Genomic DNA, 19954 nt, shown 5'->3' on the forward strand with positions numbered 1-19954 from the left:
CCTCCATTTCTAAGTCGAAGAGCCGGTGTTCTCCACAGACACCTCCAAGGTCATGTGGCTGGCATGACTGCATGGAGTGCTGTTACCTTCCTGCTGGAGTGGTACCTATTGATCTACTCACATTTGTATGTTTTTGAACTGCTAGGCTGGCAGAAGCTGGTGCTAATGGCGGGAGCTCACCGCACTCTCTGGGGCTCCCTAAATAATGGCTTACACCTCAGGAAAAATGTTGAAATTCTCCAAATCACCCCAAAAGGGAGTGGGGAAGGGAAGAGACTACGTTTGAAAATCCAGTTCCTATGCATTGAATTATTCTTTCTTGCTTCCTTTCACAACTCGTTCTGTTTCTTTGACTACAAGTCAGTTTAACCAGGGTGGAACAGCTCAAATCACAGGAAACAAGGTCTTATGATTGAGGTAATGGATGGATGATTCAGAAAATGTGGTTTCAGGTTTGTGCTGGCTGTGACTTAGTTCTCATTAAAAGGACCTACTAAATCTGGATTGTACAGTGTACATTACACACAGGGATTAACCCCATATTGGAGTGCCCTTCCAGGCCACCAAAATTCTAGGAAAAAATGCTGGAATTTGTAACTTGACAAGGTAAATTCTCACTCAGCATGCTGTAAAACAGGAGCATGACTATTAAAAGAGGTACCCAACTGTTCTGTCTGTCCAAGAGCACTATAATGTATCCTCCCCTTTACAGAATCACAGTTAAGAGAACATATCAGCTGCGGTGGCGCAATGGGTTAAACCCTTGTGTCGGCTGAACTGCTGACCTGAAGGTTGGGTTGCTGACCTGAAGCTTGCTAGTTCAAATCCGCGAGATGGGCTGAGCTCCCATCTGTCAGCTCTAGCTTGCGGGGACATGAGAGAAGCCTCCCAGCTAACACATCTGAGCATCCCCTGGGCAACGTCTTGTAGATGGCCAATTCTCTCACACCAGAAGTGACTTGCAGTATGTTCTCAAGTCGCTTCTGACACGATAAAAAAAAGTTAAAAACACAGCCCTAGAAAAACGCTGAGAGATCTGACCCATGATTCACTTCATTCAATGTCCTGTTCAACACTGTGCCTGGGGAATGGTTGAGCTAGGAAAATATTCCACAGGAAGAAGGACATGATGCTTTAAACACAGCTACAAAATCTCCGTAGTTAAGTCACAGGTAACTAGGAGTCATGCTAAGCTTTTTAAAAACCAATGTAGAACATTGGTTTCAGGAAGAGATCCAGGTTCAAGTCTGCAATCAGTCACAACGTTCAGTGGGTGATCTTTATTTCTTGAACAGAGCTTTTCTAACCAAATAGGCATCTAAAGCGTAGATCAGGCCAAAAAGGATGTGCCCCAAAGTTTGCCCTTCAGTATATTGTCATGTAAAGAAAAATGTAAGTCATGGGGAAGGGGGGGGGGTTGAAACAAACCAATTTTGTGTGTAGAAGACTCTAAACCTATGGTTCTCAACCTGTGGGTCCCCAGGTGTTTTGGCCTACAACTCCAAAAAATCTCAGCCAGTTTTCCAGCTGTTAGGATTTCTGGGAGTTGAAGGCCAAAACATCTGGGGACCCACAGGATGAGAACCACTGCTTTAAACCCTTTGCCATTTGAGAATGCAAAGTGAGTTCCTCTGAGGCACCAGTTGTGGCTTTCTTTCCCCCCTGCAAATAGCAAAAGAAAAATGAAGTGTACCAACAGAAGTGGAGCCCACAGTGGCGCAGCAAATTAAACAGCTGAGCTGCTGAAATTGCTGACCGAAAGGTCAGAGGTTCAAATCCGGGGAGCAGGGTGAGCTCCTACTGTTAGCCCCAGCTTCTGCCAACCTAGCAGTTTGAAAACATGCAAATGTGAGTAGATCAATAGGTACTGCTCCGGTGGGAAGGTAATGACTCTCCATGCGGTCATGCCAGCCACATGACCTTGGAGGTGTCTACGGACAACGCCAGTTCTTTGACATAGAAATGGAGATGAGCACCAATCCCCAGAGTCAAATATTACTAGACTTAATGTCAGGGGAAAACATTTACCTTTACCTTAACAACAGAGGTTGGCAGAAACTAGAGAAGAAAAGGTTTTCACATATAAACATACTCTTCCCATGAGGATGTCTTTTTATTGTAGCTGTTGTTTTGTACTTTTTAGCCCCAAAGCTCTGTAACAAAACAATAATTAACTCTGAAGGCCAACTCAGGGTTCAATACTCCCTTTGCCATTTTTGAGTCAACCTATTTGTGATTGCAAAATAATGGTGACGGTATCATAGAAAAATCAATCCACATTAACTTCTGTGGACCAAGATTATTTTTTAAAGATTTGTACAGTAAGGGTCTGCTTTTTCCCCTATTACCAATTAGAAATCTAAAGTACTCTGAAGTATAAAAATGGACAAAGGAGTGTTTGGGCAGATAGATGTGTGTGTTCCAGCCAAACAGACAGCCCCAGAAAACACAAGGTAAAACAGAAGTAATATAACAATTGGAAAAAGAAGAACAGCTTGGAGTCGTTTTGTACTTTTGGATACTTCCTGATTTCAATGAATTCTAACATTTCTCCAAATGGATTCAGTTTCCCCTGAATGGGGCCAACTTACTGGCAACCAGAACACATCACTTCTGTCTCACTGTATTATGGTTTGCAATCCCACACTCCAAAAAACAAAAAAACAAAAAAAAAAACAACAGAAGACAATTTTGTCCCAATTCAGTGCATTGTCTGGGACAAAAGCGGAGGGAAGCAACAAAGCAATTGGGTTTTTTGGGACAATTTTTGATCCAGCTGTTTTTGTTTATAGGGATGAAAGCTCTGCATGACAAGTAACTCAGACCTAGAGCAGGGGCCAAAATAATTTTGGTGCACAACTGCCAGCAGCTGCAGTTTTTCCAATATCGCACAGTGGTGCTAAGGAAAAGTAAACCAAATTTTCCAGCTCTACACAGCCTGTTTCTCCAACATTTGACTTTCTCCACAGTCCATGGACTTGCATGCTTCTTCCTCTTCCATCAGCTTAGTACACAAACTGGACTTAGTCCATCTGCTACAAAATAGGACGGTGTGAGAGTAAAAATGTCCCATTCTACACATAAAGGTAAAATGAACTCAAGTGTGTGCAGGATCTAGCATTTGTAGCATATGACATCTGCCAATTGTTTCCCAGCTTGTGACTACCTTAAAAATGACATCTGCAAACATGATATAGTGCAGAAGCAGAGGGGTTAAAATGTGAAAGCATTTGGTTAGCAATGGTTAAAAATCTTTTACCATATCCCCTTCGCAGTGGAAAAATCAGCAATATATCTGTTTGTCATTTTATTGAATGGCAGCATCATCTGAAAACCATGGGACCTTCCCAACAATAATGTACGCTGCACCATTTTATTTCAGATACATAACTGGCCCAACTCATGCCTGCTTAAAATCTTAAGTCTCCTGAAATGAAAATTTGATCCAAACTGCTCCATGTGAAGTCTCCACAGGAAGTGGCATGGAAAACCTTTTAAACACAATTGCAGCCCTTGTGCCAGAAATTTGTGAATTCCCAGACATTTAGCTGGATTCTGGTCAATTCCTTGTAACTGAAAGGCTTCAGATATTCATCCATGCTGTTTATTGAGGACTACAGATCCAATACAATTCAGAAAGTGATATGTAAAGGAGTACCTAAGTATTCTGCACACAATGAATCCAGAATTAATACAGACCCTTTTCCTGCTGGTATTTTTGACTCAAAACTATAAGGATCGAAACCCCAAACCAAAAAATACATTTGGGCTTGGGTGGAGTTTTACAGAAACACAGGCAAGACTTGTCCTTTCTGAAAAGCAGAGAGAAACAACAAGTATTTCATCTTGTGCAATATCCATTGCCAGGAAATGATGGGCAGGTCATCTCGTAAATAAAATAAATCTCACCCACCGTCCACCTCCAATACTCTATTCCAGTTATGTTAAGTAAGAGCTCTTTGCCTTCCACTGGACCAGCCAACCAGGTGAGCAAATGATTTAGGAGGGGAATAACTTGAACCAACTCCAAAAACTGTTGGATTGAAGCTCCGAGTGCTTGCCAGGACAGACAAGAGTGAAGCATAGTGGCTTTCTGATTCCCAATCTGACAACAGATCACCTCTGAGTGAGGCGGCTGGGAAAAAAAGCCCTTCGGAGTTCAGGAAAAACTAGGATTAGCATTGTATGAAAATATCAATGTGAGGTTGGCTCTGGCACTGCTGGCAGGTTCCTGGGCTGCTCATCTGCTTAGAGACAGCCAGTTGCTTACTTGGTAGCATATGGCTGCTCACCTGAACCACTTATTCACACTTGGTTCCAACTGTTAGAACTCAAGTTTCTAGCAAAAAAAGAAGATAAAGAAAAAGATCAGCAATTAGATCACACACACCTGATCTCTTGACACTCCTATTGTATTTGGACACTGGAAGCCAAAGACTACCAAGCTGGCTACGGACTCAGAAAGGTTATAATCACTGGTGTAACTGTAAGAAACAGTTGGTGTCACAGGTTGTTTGTGAGATAAAATGAGCTAAAGAAACTATTTAACCATTGTTCCAGTAGCGCCAGTGAGAATTAATGGTCTAAGTGTAGGACTAAAGTCCAGAATAACTAGAGTTCAAAACATCTCTTGGCAATTGAAATCCAGTGACATATCAACATCAATATCATCATCAACACCATCTCCCTATGGATCATGCCAGAGAATAGCAACAGATTAAAATACAACAATAGATTGGGACATAATACCAATTGAAAAAAACACATACCATCATTACAAGATCATATAAAACCAATATATATTTAAAACAATCAATACATTATTACTGCAACACAACACCAAAATCAATTACCTGAAACGCAATGAAACGCACAAGTGAAGTCTAAGACTAGACTTTAGAGAACAGAAGCTCTACATGGGACTTGAAGAACAGAAAACATGTATGATGAATCTACACATAACGCTGTTATTGTTAACTTCCTAACCACGTGCATCAAATTCCCAAGTACTCAAGAGTGATCAGACATTTAGAATATATATGGCCTTGATTGGGGAGGAATGTGACATTCTTCATGTCTGATACTGAAGTGAATAAACATCTTCTCAAGCACAAACAACAGGATTCATAGTACTAGCAGCCAGACTATTTTAACTATATGGCAATATTTTATGATGTATGAATAAGAGCCCTGCCTTTCATAAAACCAATGTCAAAAGTAAAGAAGTCTCCTGTTTGGTTGGGGCTGTTCTCCATCACTTTCAAATCAAAAATTCCACAAGTTTGCAGAATGCAAAGCCCAGAGAAATGTGCCACTGTATCTGCTTCTCTTCAACTCTACCAACCTTGTTCTTTTGACCACAGCTTCTATAACACCACCATTTTAGGGCACTACCAAGAATCATGTAAATAAGATCCATGCTATCAAGTAAAGCATTCCCTGACAATGAGGAAATTGGGAGTGTATTTCTGGGAGCATGTGCTCTAGATCACTGCTTCTTAAGCCATGGGTCCCAACTCCAAATAAGGTCCACTTAGTTCAGTGGTTCTCAATCTATGGATCCCCAGGTGTTTTGACCTACAACTCCCAGAAACCCCAGCCAATTTACCAGCTGTTAGAATTTTTTGGAGTTGAAGGCCAAAACATCTGGAGACCCACAGGTTGAGAACCACTGCCTTAATTCAAAGTTGGGATCACACCCAAAAAAGGGCAACAGTAAAAGGTTTCTGAAAACCACCTATTAACACTAATCTGTTAGCAACAATGTGCAGTGTTTACAATGGACTCTGCAGAAAATGTTTTAGCTGCACTCCATAAAAAGGAAAATCAGTCTGTTTAGCAGACTTTGCAAATGCTGATTTGTTATAAGTAAATGCTTGATTTTTACACCTATTTTAAATAATTATATACCTAGGGTCACAAAAAAAAATTTCTTGTTTGGAAATGGCTCACAAGTGGGAAAAGTTTAAGAAGCCGTGGACTAGATGGCTGAAAAACAAAGTGTTTCCAACTTATTACTCCATTTTACTCTGAAAAAGGAGAGAAAGAGAGAGAGACCAAAAGACTGGGGAGGGAGTAAATGATTGAATAATAACTTCAACACAGATAGGGAAGGAGATCTCTCTTTTATGAAAGAGCAATCTTTTTTACCTATGTCTCTCCTCTCTGTGCCAACAAGCTACAAGACAGTCTAGGCAGGGCAGGAATCCAGCCATCTTTTTAAAGCAAATGAAAGCTTCCTGCTTAAGAAAGGAAGGCTTTCAATTGGAGAAAGATCTCATTTCAGGGGAAAAGGATATGTGCATTTGTGTGTCAGTTAGCAAGCAGGACCAGAGCAATCCAATACCGACAGAACTCTTATCTGTACTCTCCAGACTGAAACTGATTTAATATTTATTTTTCCACTTTCCCAAGAATGCTGGGAACTGAAGTTTATAAGAGAAAAAAGAGCAAGGATCTTCAAAATCTACACCAAAACCACAAACAAAGAGTCTTTGGGGGAAGCTATGCCAAATTAGTTATATAAATATTTCACATTAATACCATGCCTAAGCATCTCTAGCATTATAGCATTTCTTGACTCAAGGAGCATCTACACTATAGAATTAATGCACCTTGACACCACTTTGTAGAGGCACAAGCCTGCTTTGTAAAACTATAGCTCCTAGGATCCCATAGCTCTGAGCCATGGCAGTTAAAGTAGTGTCAAACTGCATTCATTCTACAATGCAGATCCTTCATGTATGTGCTAAGACACCTTCATTTTTATTTGCATCCCACCTTTTTCTTAAAATTGGTACGTAAGATTACAAACATAAAAAATTCATACACCTTATCCTACATATATTCCTGGGACCTGCCTTTTTAAATTTTCATTCGTATTTATTGCTATTAAGCCTAATCCTTTCACTTACAGAGATTAGGCTGGGCCTTGCTATTAAACTGGGATGGAGTAAATAGCCTCAGGAGGCAGATCTAGGGATACAATTAAAAGACAGCCAATTATCAATTGTTTAGCCTATTATTAAACATTTACTACCATGGAGGCCAATCTTTCAATTCTGGCCCTCAGGAACAGTAATGCATTGCACAGTCTCTGAAAACGATAGGAAAAGTAAACAACTAGTATATTTTACTGCAAGTTATTTTTTTTTAAAAAAAACAAACAAAACCTGTTTTCAATTTCCAGTCATCCTCCCGTTTCTTTTCCTGCCTGTTGCAAAAGCATAAACAACTATTCCACACAGGAGGGCAACGATACTATTGAAATCCTGGAAGTGAAAACTTGTCAACATAATAATTGAGCAGTGTTTAATCGTAGGTTAATGCAGAGATTTGTTACTTATTAATTAATGGTACATCAGAGATAACAAAATAAAACATGGTTTTCTTTTAAGCTCTTCAGGTCATAATAGCCTTCTAAAGGCCAGGCAGGTTAGTATCCAATATTAAAGCAACTTATGAAGTTTCAGAAAAATTTACAGGCCAGAATCTTCCAGTTGTGATCAAGTTTGATCAGGTGTCAGTGCAGAGCATTTTAAAGGAAACTCTTACAAGGTTGCTTCTGCCGTTCAAAAAAACATCAGTGGAAACCTCTCCCTTACGCATATTGCTGACACTCAGATTGTAGTGGAAGCGACTTTTATTTTAAAAGGGAAAAGTCAATACAAAGCTATAAATGCATTTACACACATCAATAGCCAAGCCATTTTTATTATCCTGCACATCATCAGAAAATAACTGAATGAAAAATAAGGAAAACCACTAAAATTCCTATTAAAGTTCAGAAAATTGGTTAAAACACAAACAACTAATTTAGGACTGTAAAATATGTACATTTGGGGATTGTTTTTGGGTTAGGAAATGTGCAGATGATATTACAACAGGGGTAATAATCATGATGTAGGCTGTCCCTGCCTAAGAAAATCCTATGCCAGACATTTCCAAACATTTCATGTCTGTGACACTTCTCGAACCAACATAATTTCATGACGCAGGAATTGACTTCTACTAGCAAGCCAGAGGTTAGAGATATTGATATATAATAAAAACAACAATAATAACATTAATAATACTTTATTTGTAACCTGTCCTATCTCCCCAGGGGAACTCAGGGCGGTTTCCAAGAAAAAAAAGCAAACATTCAATGCCGATAACAAAAAAACAACAAATAAACTCAAAAACAATAAATAAGAATAACTGCAATATAAAACTTATAATACTAATTTAAAAAGTAATGAAAAAGTATCAAAATAAATGACTCAGCTAACAAAATATAACACATCACAAACATTTACCACATAATTAATATAATTAATATAAATATGATCACTTGACTGCAGTGTGCATTAACAGATACAACAGAATATTTCAGTGCACTATACTAATCCAAACTTCTGCTCCACAAAAATGCATGCAAATTGGTATTGCTTATTTCACATAGCCACAAAGCTCTCTCCTTAGGTTAGGTTCATGCGACACACCTACACACTCCAGCTGACATATTAACATGTCCTGGCACACAGTTTGAAAGTTCATGGGGTCACCGTAAATCAACAGGTGACCCGAAGGGGAACACACAACACAAAAGAATCCTGATTAAATGTTATGTGTCCATTTGTCTCCACTGAACATCTTAAAGTCAGGAGTGGCTGTCCATTTGGACAGAGAACAGTTTGTTTTAAAATGCCTTATCGCAATGCTAGAATTACAGGGAGAGATAGTTCATCACCTAGTCTAGCCAGATAAACATGTTCCATAGACAGCAGCCATTTAGGTGCATTTTAGGAGACATCCCACTTCATCTGAGGATCTGTTAAGTATACAGCAGTTCCCAAAGCACAATGCTGGGGGTGGAAGACTTACTGTCAAATATCAAGAGCCTTCTGAACAGGCTGGCAGGCTTCCACAAGCCACCCAATCTTAGTACAGTTTCATCATCCTTGCTTGTTGTTTTTTGGGTTTTTTTTTAAAAGATCTACTGGCCTTCAGGAATTGTTGCACCAATACCGCCATCAGCTCTGATCACTAGCTATGCTTGCTAAGGCTGATGGGGTTGCAGTCCCAACAAAGCCACATACCCAGCCACTCTTTTTATAAAGTTGTAGAGAGCTGTTTGTACAAAATTCGCATTGGCTCCAAAAGGTTTAGGGGTGAGGAAAACACCAAAACCAACAAGCACACATCTTATTTCTACTCTAAATGACAAATAGTTAAATGGCTGCCTTTCCCTCTAAAACACTCCCACCCCAATATGCAGCAGCCGAGTCTCTAATACTGTGTAATACACCAGATCATTTAAGCAATATAAGTCAAACAGGTGATTATGTTTTATACTCAGATCTCTATACCCAATGAGAACCAATATGGCATAGTGGTTTGAGTGGTGGACTAGGACTCTGTGAGGTCAGGGTTCAAATCCCTGCTCAGCCTCTATCAGCTTTCAAAGGAAAGTAATGGGAAACTATCTCTGATCTATTGCCATGATAGGAGTTCACCTTATGTTCCTTATAAGACAGAAATAATTTGGACGTGCACTGCAAGAACGCAAACTCTGTGCTGAAGAGCAAAAGCAGCAATATGAGAGTACCTCAGTGATGGGATTCCATGAAAGTTCAAAGTGAAAAATATTGAAGGAACCAACCGTTAAACTTTAAGTTTCCCTTTCTCTGTTTCTCCCCTCTGAAGAGACTATTACTGGTCACTTTAGAGCACAGCACTGAGCAAAGCAATAGAACTGGATCCAACATTTTTCCACAGATCACATAAAGAAGTGGTTCAGAAATAGAGAATGTGGTTCTGATTTTCTTGGAACTTCCACTCCCATCAGCTGCCTAACCTCATAATCAATTATCAATACGATAAGCACCTGAAGTCCAATGACATTGGGAGGATCACACACGCCTCATCATCCTCCTAGCCAACATTTTTTTTACAAGGGCCCATATTTAGAACTAAAGCTCAGCAACTGTGATCCGACTCAGTAACTCACTCCTACATCAACTGATATGTGGGAGGTTGTTCTTTAGCTCCTTTTCCCACCAGGAGAAACAATGACAGAGTTTCTGGAAGAATCCTTCCATATGAGTAGATAGATAGAGGGCAAAGCCAGCAGCAGTTGGTATCAGAGTGCAACTGAACAGATCCCAGTTGAAACAGCCCCTCTACTCAGCCACAAAGTTCTGGCAAGTCTCTGTGGTAGCTTCATGTATTCCTGTTTTTGAGATTAAAGGGAGAAGGACCAGCATATATGCTGCCTTTAACTCCTTGGAGAAAGATCATTACTGCAGGAGACAGTGGGCTCTTGATATCCGCTGCGATTTGGTTTCAGGACCCACCCACCCCATTGATACCAAAAGCTGTGGATGCTCACATCCCATTATATATGATTGCATAGTAAAGTGGTGTCTTTCCTACAAAATGGCAAAATCAAAGATGATCTTATAGATTTTTAAAATATATATTCAAGCTTTGGGTGGTTGAATCCATGGATACAGAAGGCTGTAATAAGCTGATAAAACATTTGCTGTATTACTTAAGACTTAAATGTCCTGAGGCCACCATATCCCAAATAATCTTGGAAGCTAGTATGGGTCCAGAGCCATTAGTTTGCTTGTTGGACTAAGACACTGGGAGGCCAGAGTTCAAATCCATACTTGGCTATGAAAACTGACCGGGTCAGAAATGGTTTAAATGTTGGATTCTCAGATATCCACTGAACCATGGAAACCCGCTAGGTTGCCTTGGTCAAGTCACACACTCTCAGCCTCAGAGAAGGGCAAGGGCAAACCCCTTCCAAACACAGCTTACCAAGATGATCCTTTAATAGGGTCGCTGTAAGTCAGGAATAACCTGAAAATTCACAGCGAAGATAGCAAAGCAGGCATGGTTAGTTCTTTAATGTGAGACTGTCAAAGACCAAGTGTTGTAGGTTATTTTTCAGAGGAAAGCACCATGAAATTAATGGGATCACCCACTGTCAACAGGTGACTCAAATGCATTTATGCACACCCATCTGTTGCAGTGGATAATGGCAGAGAGCAAGGTAGTCAAAAGACAAACTATTTGCCTGCATCAAGACCTAGTTTCATACAAACAACAGAAAACATGCCAAACCTCTTCTTGGACTGTATCACCGCATGTGGTGATGATGGGAACTGTATCAATTCACACAAAAAGAAAGTCATAAAGGGAAGGGCAGAAGGAAAGGGGGAAAGAGTTAGAAATTTTTTTGTCTATTTTAATATGGGGAAACATATTAATCCACACCTTCTCCCCAGCCAGAGTCTAATGTGGTACATTCCAAAACCAAGTATTATCGCTACTTTTGCTGCTCCTCTCGCCATATCACTGACATGCTTCAGCAACAAGTGGCCTATGAGCCACATGAGCCAAACTCAGCTCATGCAGGAACCAGGCACTGCTCTCTAAAATCTGTGCCAGAGAGTTTTTGATGGCAAACAGGAAACTCACATTTAAAGCAAACATTATTCTTGTTTTAGTTGGTTTTCTTTAAATGGTTTTTATCATATAGATCAACAAGCCAGTCCTGCCCTCTTCTACAATGCAGAGACATGGCCATGGAATACTGGCAAGTACTTACATGCAGCACACCGTAACTTTGCCTAGTTCACATATATAATAATCCACACACCCCCACACCATCAATTTATGTTATATAAGACTTAGGGCGGCAGCAACTATAACTAGCAGTCAGACTAGGTTACATTTATTCAGCTAAGGAAAAAGAAGACAGGAAAAACACATTTAAACTAGGCTTGAGTTTTCACAGAAGCCTCTTTTCTCGTCTGGCTTCCATTCAAATGCAATTCCATCCTTGAGTCTGTAGCATTGAAGACTAAGGCCCATAAACCAAAGGCTTACAAGCAACAACTCAACAAATAAATCATCTTGCAAATACAGACACTAGGCTTTTCTCCCTTTCAGAGTATAAAACAAAACCCATACAAGGAAAATTGCCATTGAAAAAACTGCTTTCCATGCTAGAATGGGGTAGGAGCAATAAGTTCACAATTATTGTACAGAGACAAAGTCACTGACTGAGTACATAGAAACAGAAGCCCATGTGGAACATGGGAAGTTGCCTCTGAGTTTGAGAAAGTTAATTTGTTTGTAAAACAACTCCCAGAAACATCCATCCTACTGAACTCACTGATTGAGGGATTCTGGAAATTGCAATCCAAAACAAAGAATATTTTCTAGTTTTTATCACTTTTATACTGATCCTTCTGACTTGAAGCTTCAAGTTCTCCAAGGTCTCAAGCATGGGCCTCTTATATCACTTGTCACATAAAGCCCTTGAACTAGAAATGACAAGTCTTGAATCCACTGCATAAAAGCCACCTGCTCTATTACTGAGTTACAGTCACATCCCCCCATTTGAATTGTGATAAACCTCTCATATACAGTGTTCCCTCAATACTTCGTGGTTCACTTTTCGCGGATTTGCTGTTTAGCGGTTTTTCAATAAACTTTAAAATATTATAAATATTATTTATTATTATAAATCATAAAAATTACAATTTACAGCCTAAGAAAGGGAGGAAGGAGAAGCCAAAGGGAGAGAAAAGGAGCCTAAGTGGCAACGGGAGAAGGAGGTGCTTTATCAACACACGATTGGTTGATAAAGACTTAAAATAGTGTATAACTACTAAAATAATGTATAAATATATTTATTTTAATATTTATACATTGTGTCCCGGATTTTCACTTATTGCCGATGGACCTAGAACCTAACCCCAGCAATAAGTGAGGGAACACTGTACTAGACTTTTAGATACAGAAATAGCCCTAAGGATTTCAGCTTTATAAAGATTGCTTGGAAGCAAAAGGCAGTGAAATAAACAGATAAATTGAAGTGCTTGGTTTATGTCTTACATTTTTTCTTGGATAGATAAAGGATGGTCTGCAATGGACCACTGAAGATGCACTTTAAATTATTTCTCCAGCTTCTGTAACTGAATGCTGAGAAACACAAGTTTCCCTTGTCTATGACTACAAATAGGATTGCTAAAATATGTAGACTCCATAATGTTTTATAAAGGGCTTCAGCCATCCCTGTCGAATGCCTAAGCACTAGTGGCACAATGTTATATCCCTCATGACCCAGTGCTTGCATCCCCAATGGTCAGTAGATCAATCTTAGGTATTGAGATTGTGGCAGAACAAGTCTTAGCAGCAGGCTACAAAGGCTTACCCACTGGCTGAGCCAAAAAAGCAAAGACAAAGATCAGCTGCTTTTGAGGTTACATAAGGCAATAAAAAAACAGTAGTTGAATTTCAATTAAAACATATACTCTATCCATCTATTAAATCCCATACATGGTTGCTGTTAAAGGGTCCCAAGCATCCAAACTGGGAAAGGCCCCATTGATATCCTGGAACTGCTGCCTTCAAAGACAGAGCTCACCAAACTAGATGAACCACTGACCTGATGCAATAGAAGTCACCTCCATATATCTTTGTCACATCAAAATAAATTAATTACTCGTGATAATTAAATATAACCTTTTGATTTGGCAGAGGATGACAAACCAATGAATTTCCTCAACAAATGCCTTAAAGCTCTGGACCTTTCTACCCCTTAATAAACCACACTGAAATGAACAGAGACTCAGTTAGCCTAGTCCCCATTTGTTTCAATGCAACTTCTGTAAGAGAAGGTCCCACTGAAATCTGATGGTGGCTGGTAACATTCCTAATGAAAGAAACTAGAAGCACAAAGTCTGACATTGAACATTTGCCAGCAAGTTAGTAGCTACATATGAGTGCCATACTTTTCAAAGCAACTTTTGCTACCATCCAACAATGACACTTAGCCAGATCTCTTCTCCCTCTCTTCCCTATAAGCTTTTGATATGCCAAGACATAAAAGTCTGTCCTCAGTAACATCTGAACTTTCTTATAAGTCATAACCCCACTGCACCCTTATTTCCTGTGCCAATTATAGCATCTGTATTGCACAATGGCTGTCCCTTATGGTTCTGCTACATTACACATCCATTTCAATTCTGGATCTTCCTCTATAACAGGCATATTTTGTGTCTAGCTACAGGAAGCAAGTTTTGCTTTATTCAGGTACTGACAATCTATGGATTCATTGAGTGAAACAGCCTCTCAATATGTTAACAGAAACCCATCAGGTGCAGAGTAAAGACAACCAAAAGGACGTATGGCTTCTTAAAAACAGCCAGGTAAACAGGAAAAGTGGAAGAACTACATGTTGATACGCTATTTGAGATCCCAGTCAACAACAAAAGTCAAAATGTTGGAATAATGGAAAAATACCACTGCCTGCAAAAAGAAGGAACAAAATCTGAACACTCCATGCCAGATGATACTAGAACAAAAGGGTGTTAAAAAGAACCAACACCATTTGAAAGGGTTCCTGGATCACCAGCATTTGAAAGCAAACAGTTAGGTGCATGCTTGGAGTTGTGAAAGGCAGGGCAGTGACCACAAACATGCAAGGTTATTTGAAAGAACAAATCCCCTCCCCAAAGCAGAAAGGGGACTGTAGTGGTTAATTTCTAAAATGAAGGAGTGCTCAAATATCCACAATCAAAAACACTTATTTAGGCTAGTTTGGGGGGTTTGAAGGCCTAAATACTCTAAAGAAGCTAAGTATTGTCACCCTTGGTTACAACTTGGAAAGGACACCACCAACAAATAGCAGTTGGTGGTATACCATGTGAGTCTGTACATAAAAAGTACATGAGAAAACAATCTCTTAGTGTCCTTTCTCTATGAAATTATGAGTCGTCATAAGGTGACAAATTACTTCAAGAAACATATATACACACACAAATATATGCTGCGATCTTCACCCTTTCTGACCTTATGGCCCTTTCAGCCAATTCCTGCACATCTGCTACTTCCTCAGAGGTAGAAGAAAAGCACTCTATATGTTTCTGATGTACTGCATGATTGAGGGATCAGCCAGCTGAGATAAAAACATCAGTGACAGGACTAACTGGTTTGCAATGCACCCTGATTCAAAATTATGGCCTAAAGGATGGATGCCACCCAAAAGCAAAGAACTGCCCACCAGTTTACACTAGACTTTAAAGAGTTATGATGGTAAGGAGAAAATGCTGACCTATGCAGATGAGGGAGGAAACCAAGGAGCAAGGAAACTTTAAAATAAAACAGCTGAGTTTTTGAATTCATGTGGTAACAACAGATGACTCAATCATGGCTCAGTGATAGAATGCCCTGAAATTTGTCATTAGGCACAGACCTGTTATGCCCACTCTCACACTGTAACCACTGCTCCACAATGCTTATGCATCTCAGAAGTCAATTGTTTCCTCCTCAGCGTAATGAGATAACTTTGAATATCCTCTAGGGAGTCTGAATCACAATCTTTTGCCTCAAATTACTTATATCCAAACAGTAGAGAGAACACCATGAAAATGGCATGTGTGCTAGTCTTTTAAATAAAGAAAACAAGTCCTGCTCTTCGGCAGAGGAACCCAGGGCCAAAGTAGAAGGCTCCATGTTCCAACAAAACAGAGCCTGGAAGAAATGCATTATGACTCACACCAAAAAACGTAGTGAGAAAACCTAACAAATACTCTGAATGACAGTTCTCTCTCTCTCTCTCTCTCTCTCTCTCTCTCTCTCTCTCTCTCTCTCTCTCTCTCAGTGTTTTCTGGGGCGGTGCTTTCTTTTTTAATGCATTTAATTGGCAATGTCCCATAAACCTATTCAGGTACACTGACATTTTGACAGCTTTCTACAGTCAAGGGCAAAGAGGGAAAAAAACTGCTGTGATGCAAAGTGGGAGTGTGCATGTAAAAAAGAAATTGAAATGAACCCTCTCTTTCTCTAACACTGTTGTGCAAGTCTGGATGCAAGAAAACCCCAGTTTGCAGCCATCGCTCTAGACATGGTCTCTGCCTGTTCTCTGCTCCTTCATGCTGAAGTTCTTCATGTCATCAGCAGAGTAAACATGCACATTCCTCAAGCGTACAGATAATCCATAGGCTTTTTGTTGTTGTTGTTGTTCTTGCTGCAACTAAAAGCCTTCTCCCCATCACCACCTTCCCGGATTCTAACTCATCTGGGGGGGGGGGGGAGAGAAAAAGGAGAAGCTATGTATGCCTGCTGTAGTCTCCCACCCACTTGTAATTTTTTTTAAAAAAATACAGTACTTCTAACTTCATACCTTACTGTCTCTGGTCATGGCACCAAGGGTGCAGAGCAGCCTCTCCTTTGAACTGGTGGGGAGAGGGAAGGAGGAGGCATTTGGGCCCTGTTGTCTAAATCCTATGGCCTCCACATTGGGGTGTTGTGTGGTTTCTAGGCTGTATGGCCATGTTCTAGCAGCATTTTCTCCTAACATTTCGCATCTGTGGCTGGCCTCTACATTGATTCACACCTAATCCTGGGTGTCTCCAACTGGCCTCATCTCTAGGACAATGCATGAAAGCGTTCCCACTTTGTCATTCCTTTCCCTATGGACCCCAAGCCTGGAAAACCCCACATTTCAAATCCTGGAGGGATTTCAATATCTCTTTTTACCTTTATCCAGCAAGAGGTATGGATCATAGAATCATGGAGTTGGAAGAGACCTTGTGGACCATCCAGTCCAACTCCCTGCCAAGAAGCAGGAAAATCGCATTCTAAGAACCCCTGACAGATGGCCATCCAACCTCTGTTTGAACGCCTCCAAAGAAGGAGCCTCCACCACACTCCAGGGCAGAGCATTCTGCTGAACAGCTCTCACAAGGAGGAAGTTCTTCCTCATGTTCAGGTGGAATATCCTTTCCTGATGTTTGAAGCCATTGTTCCGCATCCTAGTCTCCAGGGCAGCAGAAAACAAGCTCTCTCCCTCCTCCCTATGACTTCCCCTCACATATTTATACATGGCCCTCATCATGTCTCCTCTCAGCCTTCTCTTCTGCAGGCTAAACATGCCCATCTCTTTAAGCCGCTCCTCACAGGGCTTGTTCTCCAGGCCCTTGATGGTTTTAGTTGCCCTCCTCTGGACACATTCCAGCTTGTCAACATCTCCCTTCAATTGTGGCACCCAGAATTGGACATGATGTGATTCCAGGTGTGGTCTAACCAAGGCAGAATAGAGGGGTAGCATGGATCTCCTGAGGGAGCATTGCTGAGAAGGCCCCAACTGCCAGTGCCAATGAAACCTACTCTGAAGAGGGAGAGAAACCTGAGCCAATGATGAATTTATTGAGACCGGAAAGGAAAAGCAAGCTACGGCAACTACTTCCACCTTTTGATACACTGGTGACAACCCAGAGGAGAGATGTGCAAAGTGCCTACGTCAAATCAAGAGGTGCCTTCCAAAAAGGGCAGCCAGCGGGGATGTCTTTGGAGAAAACATGACGCTCTTCAAGACCTCCTTAGGCTGCCATCCTACACTGGCATTTACCTGGGAGTAAGGCCCCTGAAGCCAACCTCTACGTCCCCATGTGTCGGACTGTGTGTTAATGCTGCTATGTTTTAAGGCACATTCCGGTTTGTGGAGGGGGGGAGAGGGAGGCATTCCAATGCCTTTTCCATTGAACACCGCTGCACACAGATTTCATGAAAGGAAATTTCTCTCTCAGAGGCTGACAACTGATTTTACAGCCTCCTCCTCTCTCCCCCAACCCCCCAGTCAAGCTGATCCTTACACATCTCTTCATACAAACACATTATATCCTGGGTTTTGTTTTTTTAGGAGAGGGGACTACAGCGACATATAACAACAATTTGTTTGTGGGGGAAAAAAATAATACACAAGGCGAGTGAATGCCAAAAATGCAACACCCCCTTCTATATATCTATCCTCTGTGGCTTTGGCATTTGTTTTAATGCAGCTTTGTTCCCTGTGATGAATTCCCAAGAACAGCCTCCTCCCCTCCATTCCCTGGCGAAAAGAATGGGGGTTTTGCTGCAACCTCTCCTCCCCATGTTGCATAGGGAAAGGGGCAACGTAAGAAACGAGAGATATTTCCCTGCGAACAGAACAGAAGGAGGCATGGGAGAGAAGAAAAGGTTTCCAACTCACCTTCAAGGGCAAAAACAGGGGCGATCCTGACAAGTGTGTGCAGAGATCCTAGCAAGAGCAGCCAGGCCCCCTTCATTTTTCTCCTAGGGGCCATCATGCTGGTGCCAAAAAAATTAAAAAGCAAGGGTCTCTCTATAGACAAGTCCACCCAAGACGTGGAAAGGAGAGGTGCCTTCTCCTTTTCTTCCTCAGTCCTGCTCTCCTCTTCTTCACTCTTCCTTCCTCGGGGTCTTCACGGTTCCCCCCATCCAGGGAAAGGCTGAGGCAGGAAGAGCCCCTCTTCTCTTTGCTTCCTTCCTCCTTCTCCTCCTCTCCCTCCCAGCCCAGGAGATGAGAGGGACCCAAAGGCTGGGGAGGGAGAGAGGAGGGGGCTCAGCCCTCCAGAGCAAGAAAGGAAGGGAAAGGCAGCCAGCAGCAGCAGCAACCCACCGCCAGGCTATGGAGAAGCAACGCTCCCCAAAGAAGGATGCATGAGGGAGAGAGAAAGAAAGAAAGGGTCCTTCTCAATCCAGCAAGGAAGCGGCTCCTCTCCTTTTTGTGTTCCCCCCGTACTTCCCAAGCCCTCCTCGGTGGTGCAGAGGAAAGGATGCGCTTTATGCACCGGGGGGCCCGCTGCTTGCCTTCCTTCCTGCAGAGAACGAGGGGAATGAGCAGCCCCTGCCTTTAGCAGCAGCAGCAGCAGCAGCAGCACAAGCCTCCTCCGCCGCCTGATGGAGCTCGCGCCGCCTCCCGCCTGCCTGACGTCATGGGCTCCCAGGGAAAGGCAGGGGAGGGAAAGAGGGCGCGGGACGGGGGTTTGGCGGCCATGGGCCCACGGCGCATGCGCGAGGCGCTCGGCTCCTGCTACAGCGGCAGGCTTGAGGCAGGGGCAAGAGCCTTCCTTTCTCTCCTTGGGCCCTTCCTTCCACACAGCCCTATAACCCAGAATATCAAGGCAGGAAATGTGTGGCCACACAGGCATTTTGGGATACGGTAACTAAGGAGACAAATAAAAGGTGGTTTCTTCCCAAGGTGAACTAAACCACCTAAACTGGGCTCTACAGGCCAATGGATACTCCACCACAGACATCAGAAGAGCTGCAAGGCCAAGAACAAGCCATGAGAGTCAAGACAAAGATCCACCCAGAGGAAAGGTGTTCTTACCATACATCAAGGGAACCACTGACCGCATAGGCAAGCTGATGAAGAAGCACAGCCTCCAACCTATCTACAGACCCACCAAGAAAACCCAACAAATACTCCATTCAGAAAAGGACAAGAGGGATCCTCTCTGCTCTGCAAGAGTCTACAGTATACCATGCTGCTGTGGACAAGTCTACATAGGGACCACCAAACGCACCACCCAAACCCGAGTCAAAGAATATGAAAGGCACTGCAGACAAACTCAACCAGAGAAATCAGCTATAGCAGAGCACTTGATGAACCAACCTGGACACAGAATATTTATTTATTTATTACAATATTTATATCCCACCCTTCTCACCCAATAGGGGACTCAGGCTTACAATAAAACACATATATAAAATTGTACAATACATTGTGAATCAATTAAAAAGTTATTAAATTAAATCAGACATTCATAAATGTCTAAATATTATTTGGGAACACAGAAATGCTTGACCACTCCAACAACTATCATGTCAGACTACACAGAGAAGCCATTGAAATCCACAAACGTGGACAATTTCAACAGAAAGGAGGAAACTATGAAAATGAACAAAATCTGGCTGACAGTATTTAAAAACTGTAAAATCAGAACAGTAAATAAAGAACAACACTCTGAAAACAGAGGAATTAACAGGCATGAATCAATCGGGCAGCTAACACCTCCGAACAAAGGATTCCCCCAAGCAGGAATGAAGCTTGCAAGGCCATTAATTGGATTGTTGTGTGTTTTCCGGGCAGTATGGCCATGTT

The 19954-nt window shown here is 41.6% G+C and overlaps 1 protein-coding gene across 4 annotated transcripts in view; it reads right to left on the reverse strand.

The window, feature by feature from the left end:
• Positions 1-18732, reverse strand: part of lrp1 (LDL receptor related protein 1) — a 384066-nt gene extending 365334 nt beyond the window's left edge. For 2 of the 4 annotated variants that reach the window (XM_062971112.1, XM_062971111.1), the window contains exon 1: positions 18038-18732. In XM_062971112.1, coding sequence (XP_062827182.1) covers positions 18038-18134 — 97 coding nt within the window. In that variant the 5' untranslated portion in view covers positions 18135-18732. The remainder of the gene's footprint in view (positions 1-18037) is intronic. The other 2 variants (XM_062971114.1, XM_062971113.1) reach the window with 1 other exon arrangement.
• Positions 18733-19954: the final 1222 nt, after the last annotated feature.

Source organism: Anolis carolinensis, chromosome 2 (genome assembly GCF_035594765.1).
Source record: "Anolis carolinensis isolate JA03-04 chromosome 2, rAnoCar3.1.pri, whole genome shotgun sequence".
NCBI classification, from domain to species: domain Eukaryota; kingdom Metazoa; phylum Chordata; class Lepidosauria; order Squamata; family Dactyloidae; genus Anolis; species Anolis carolinensis.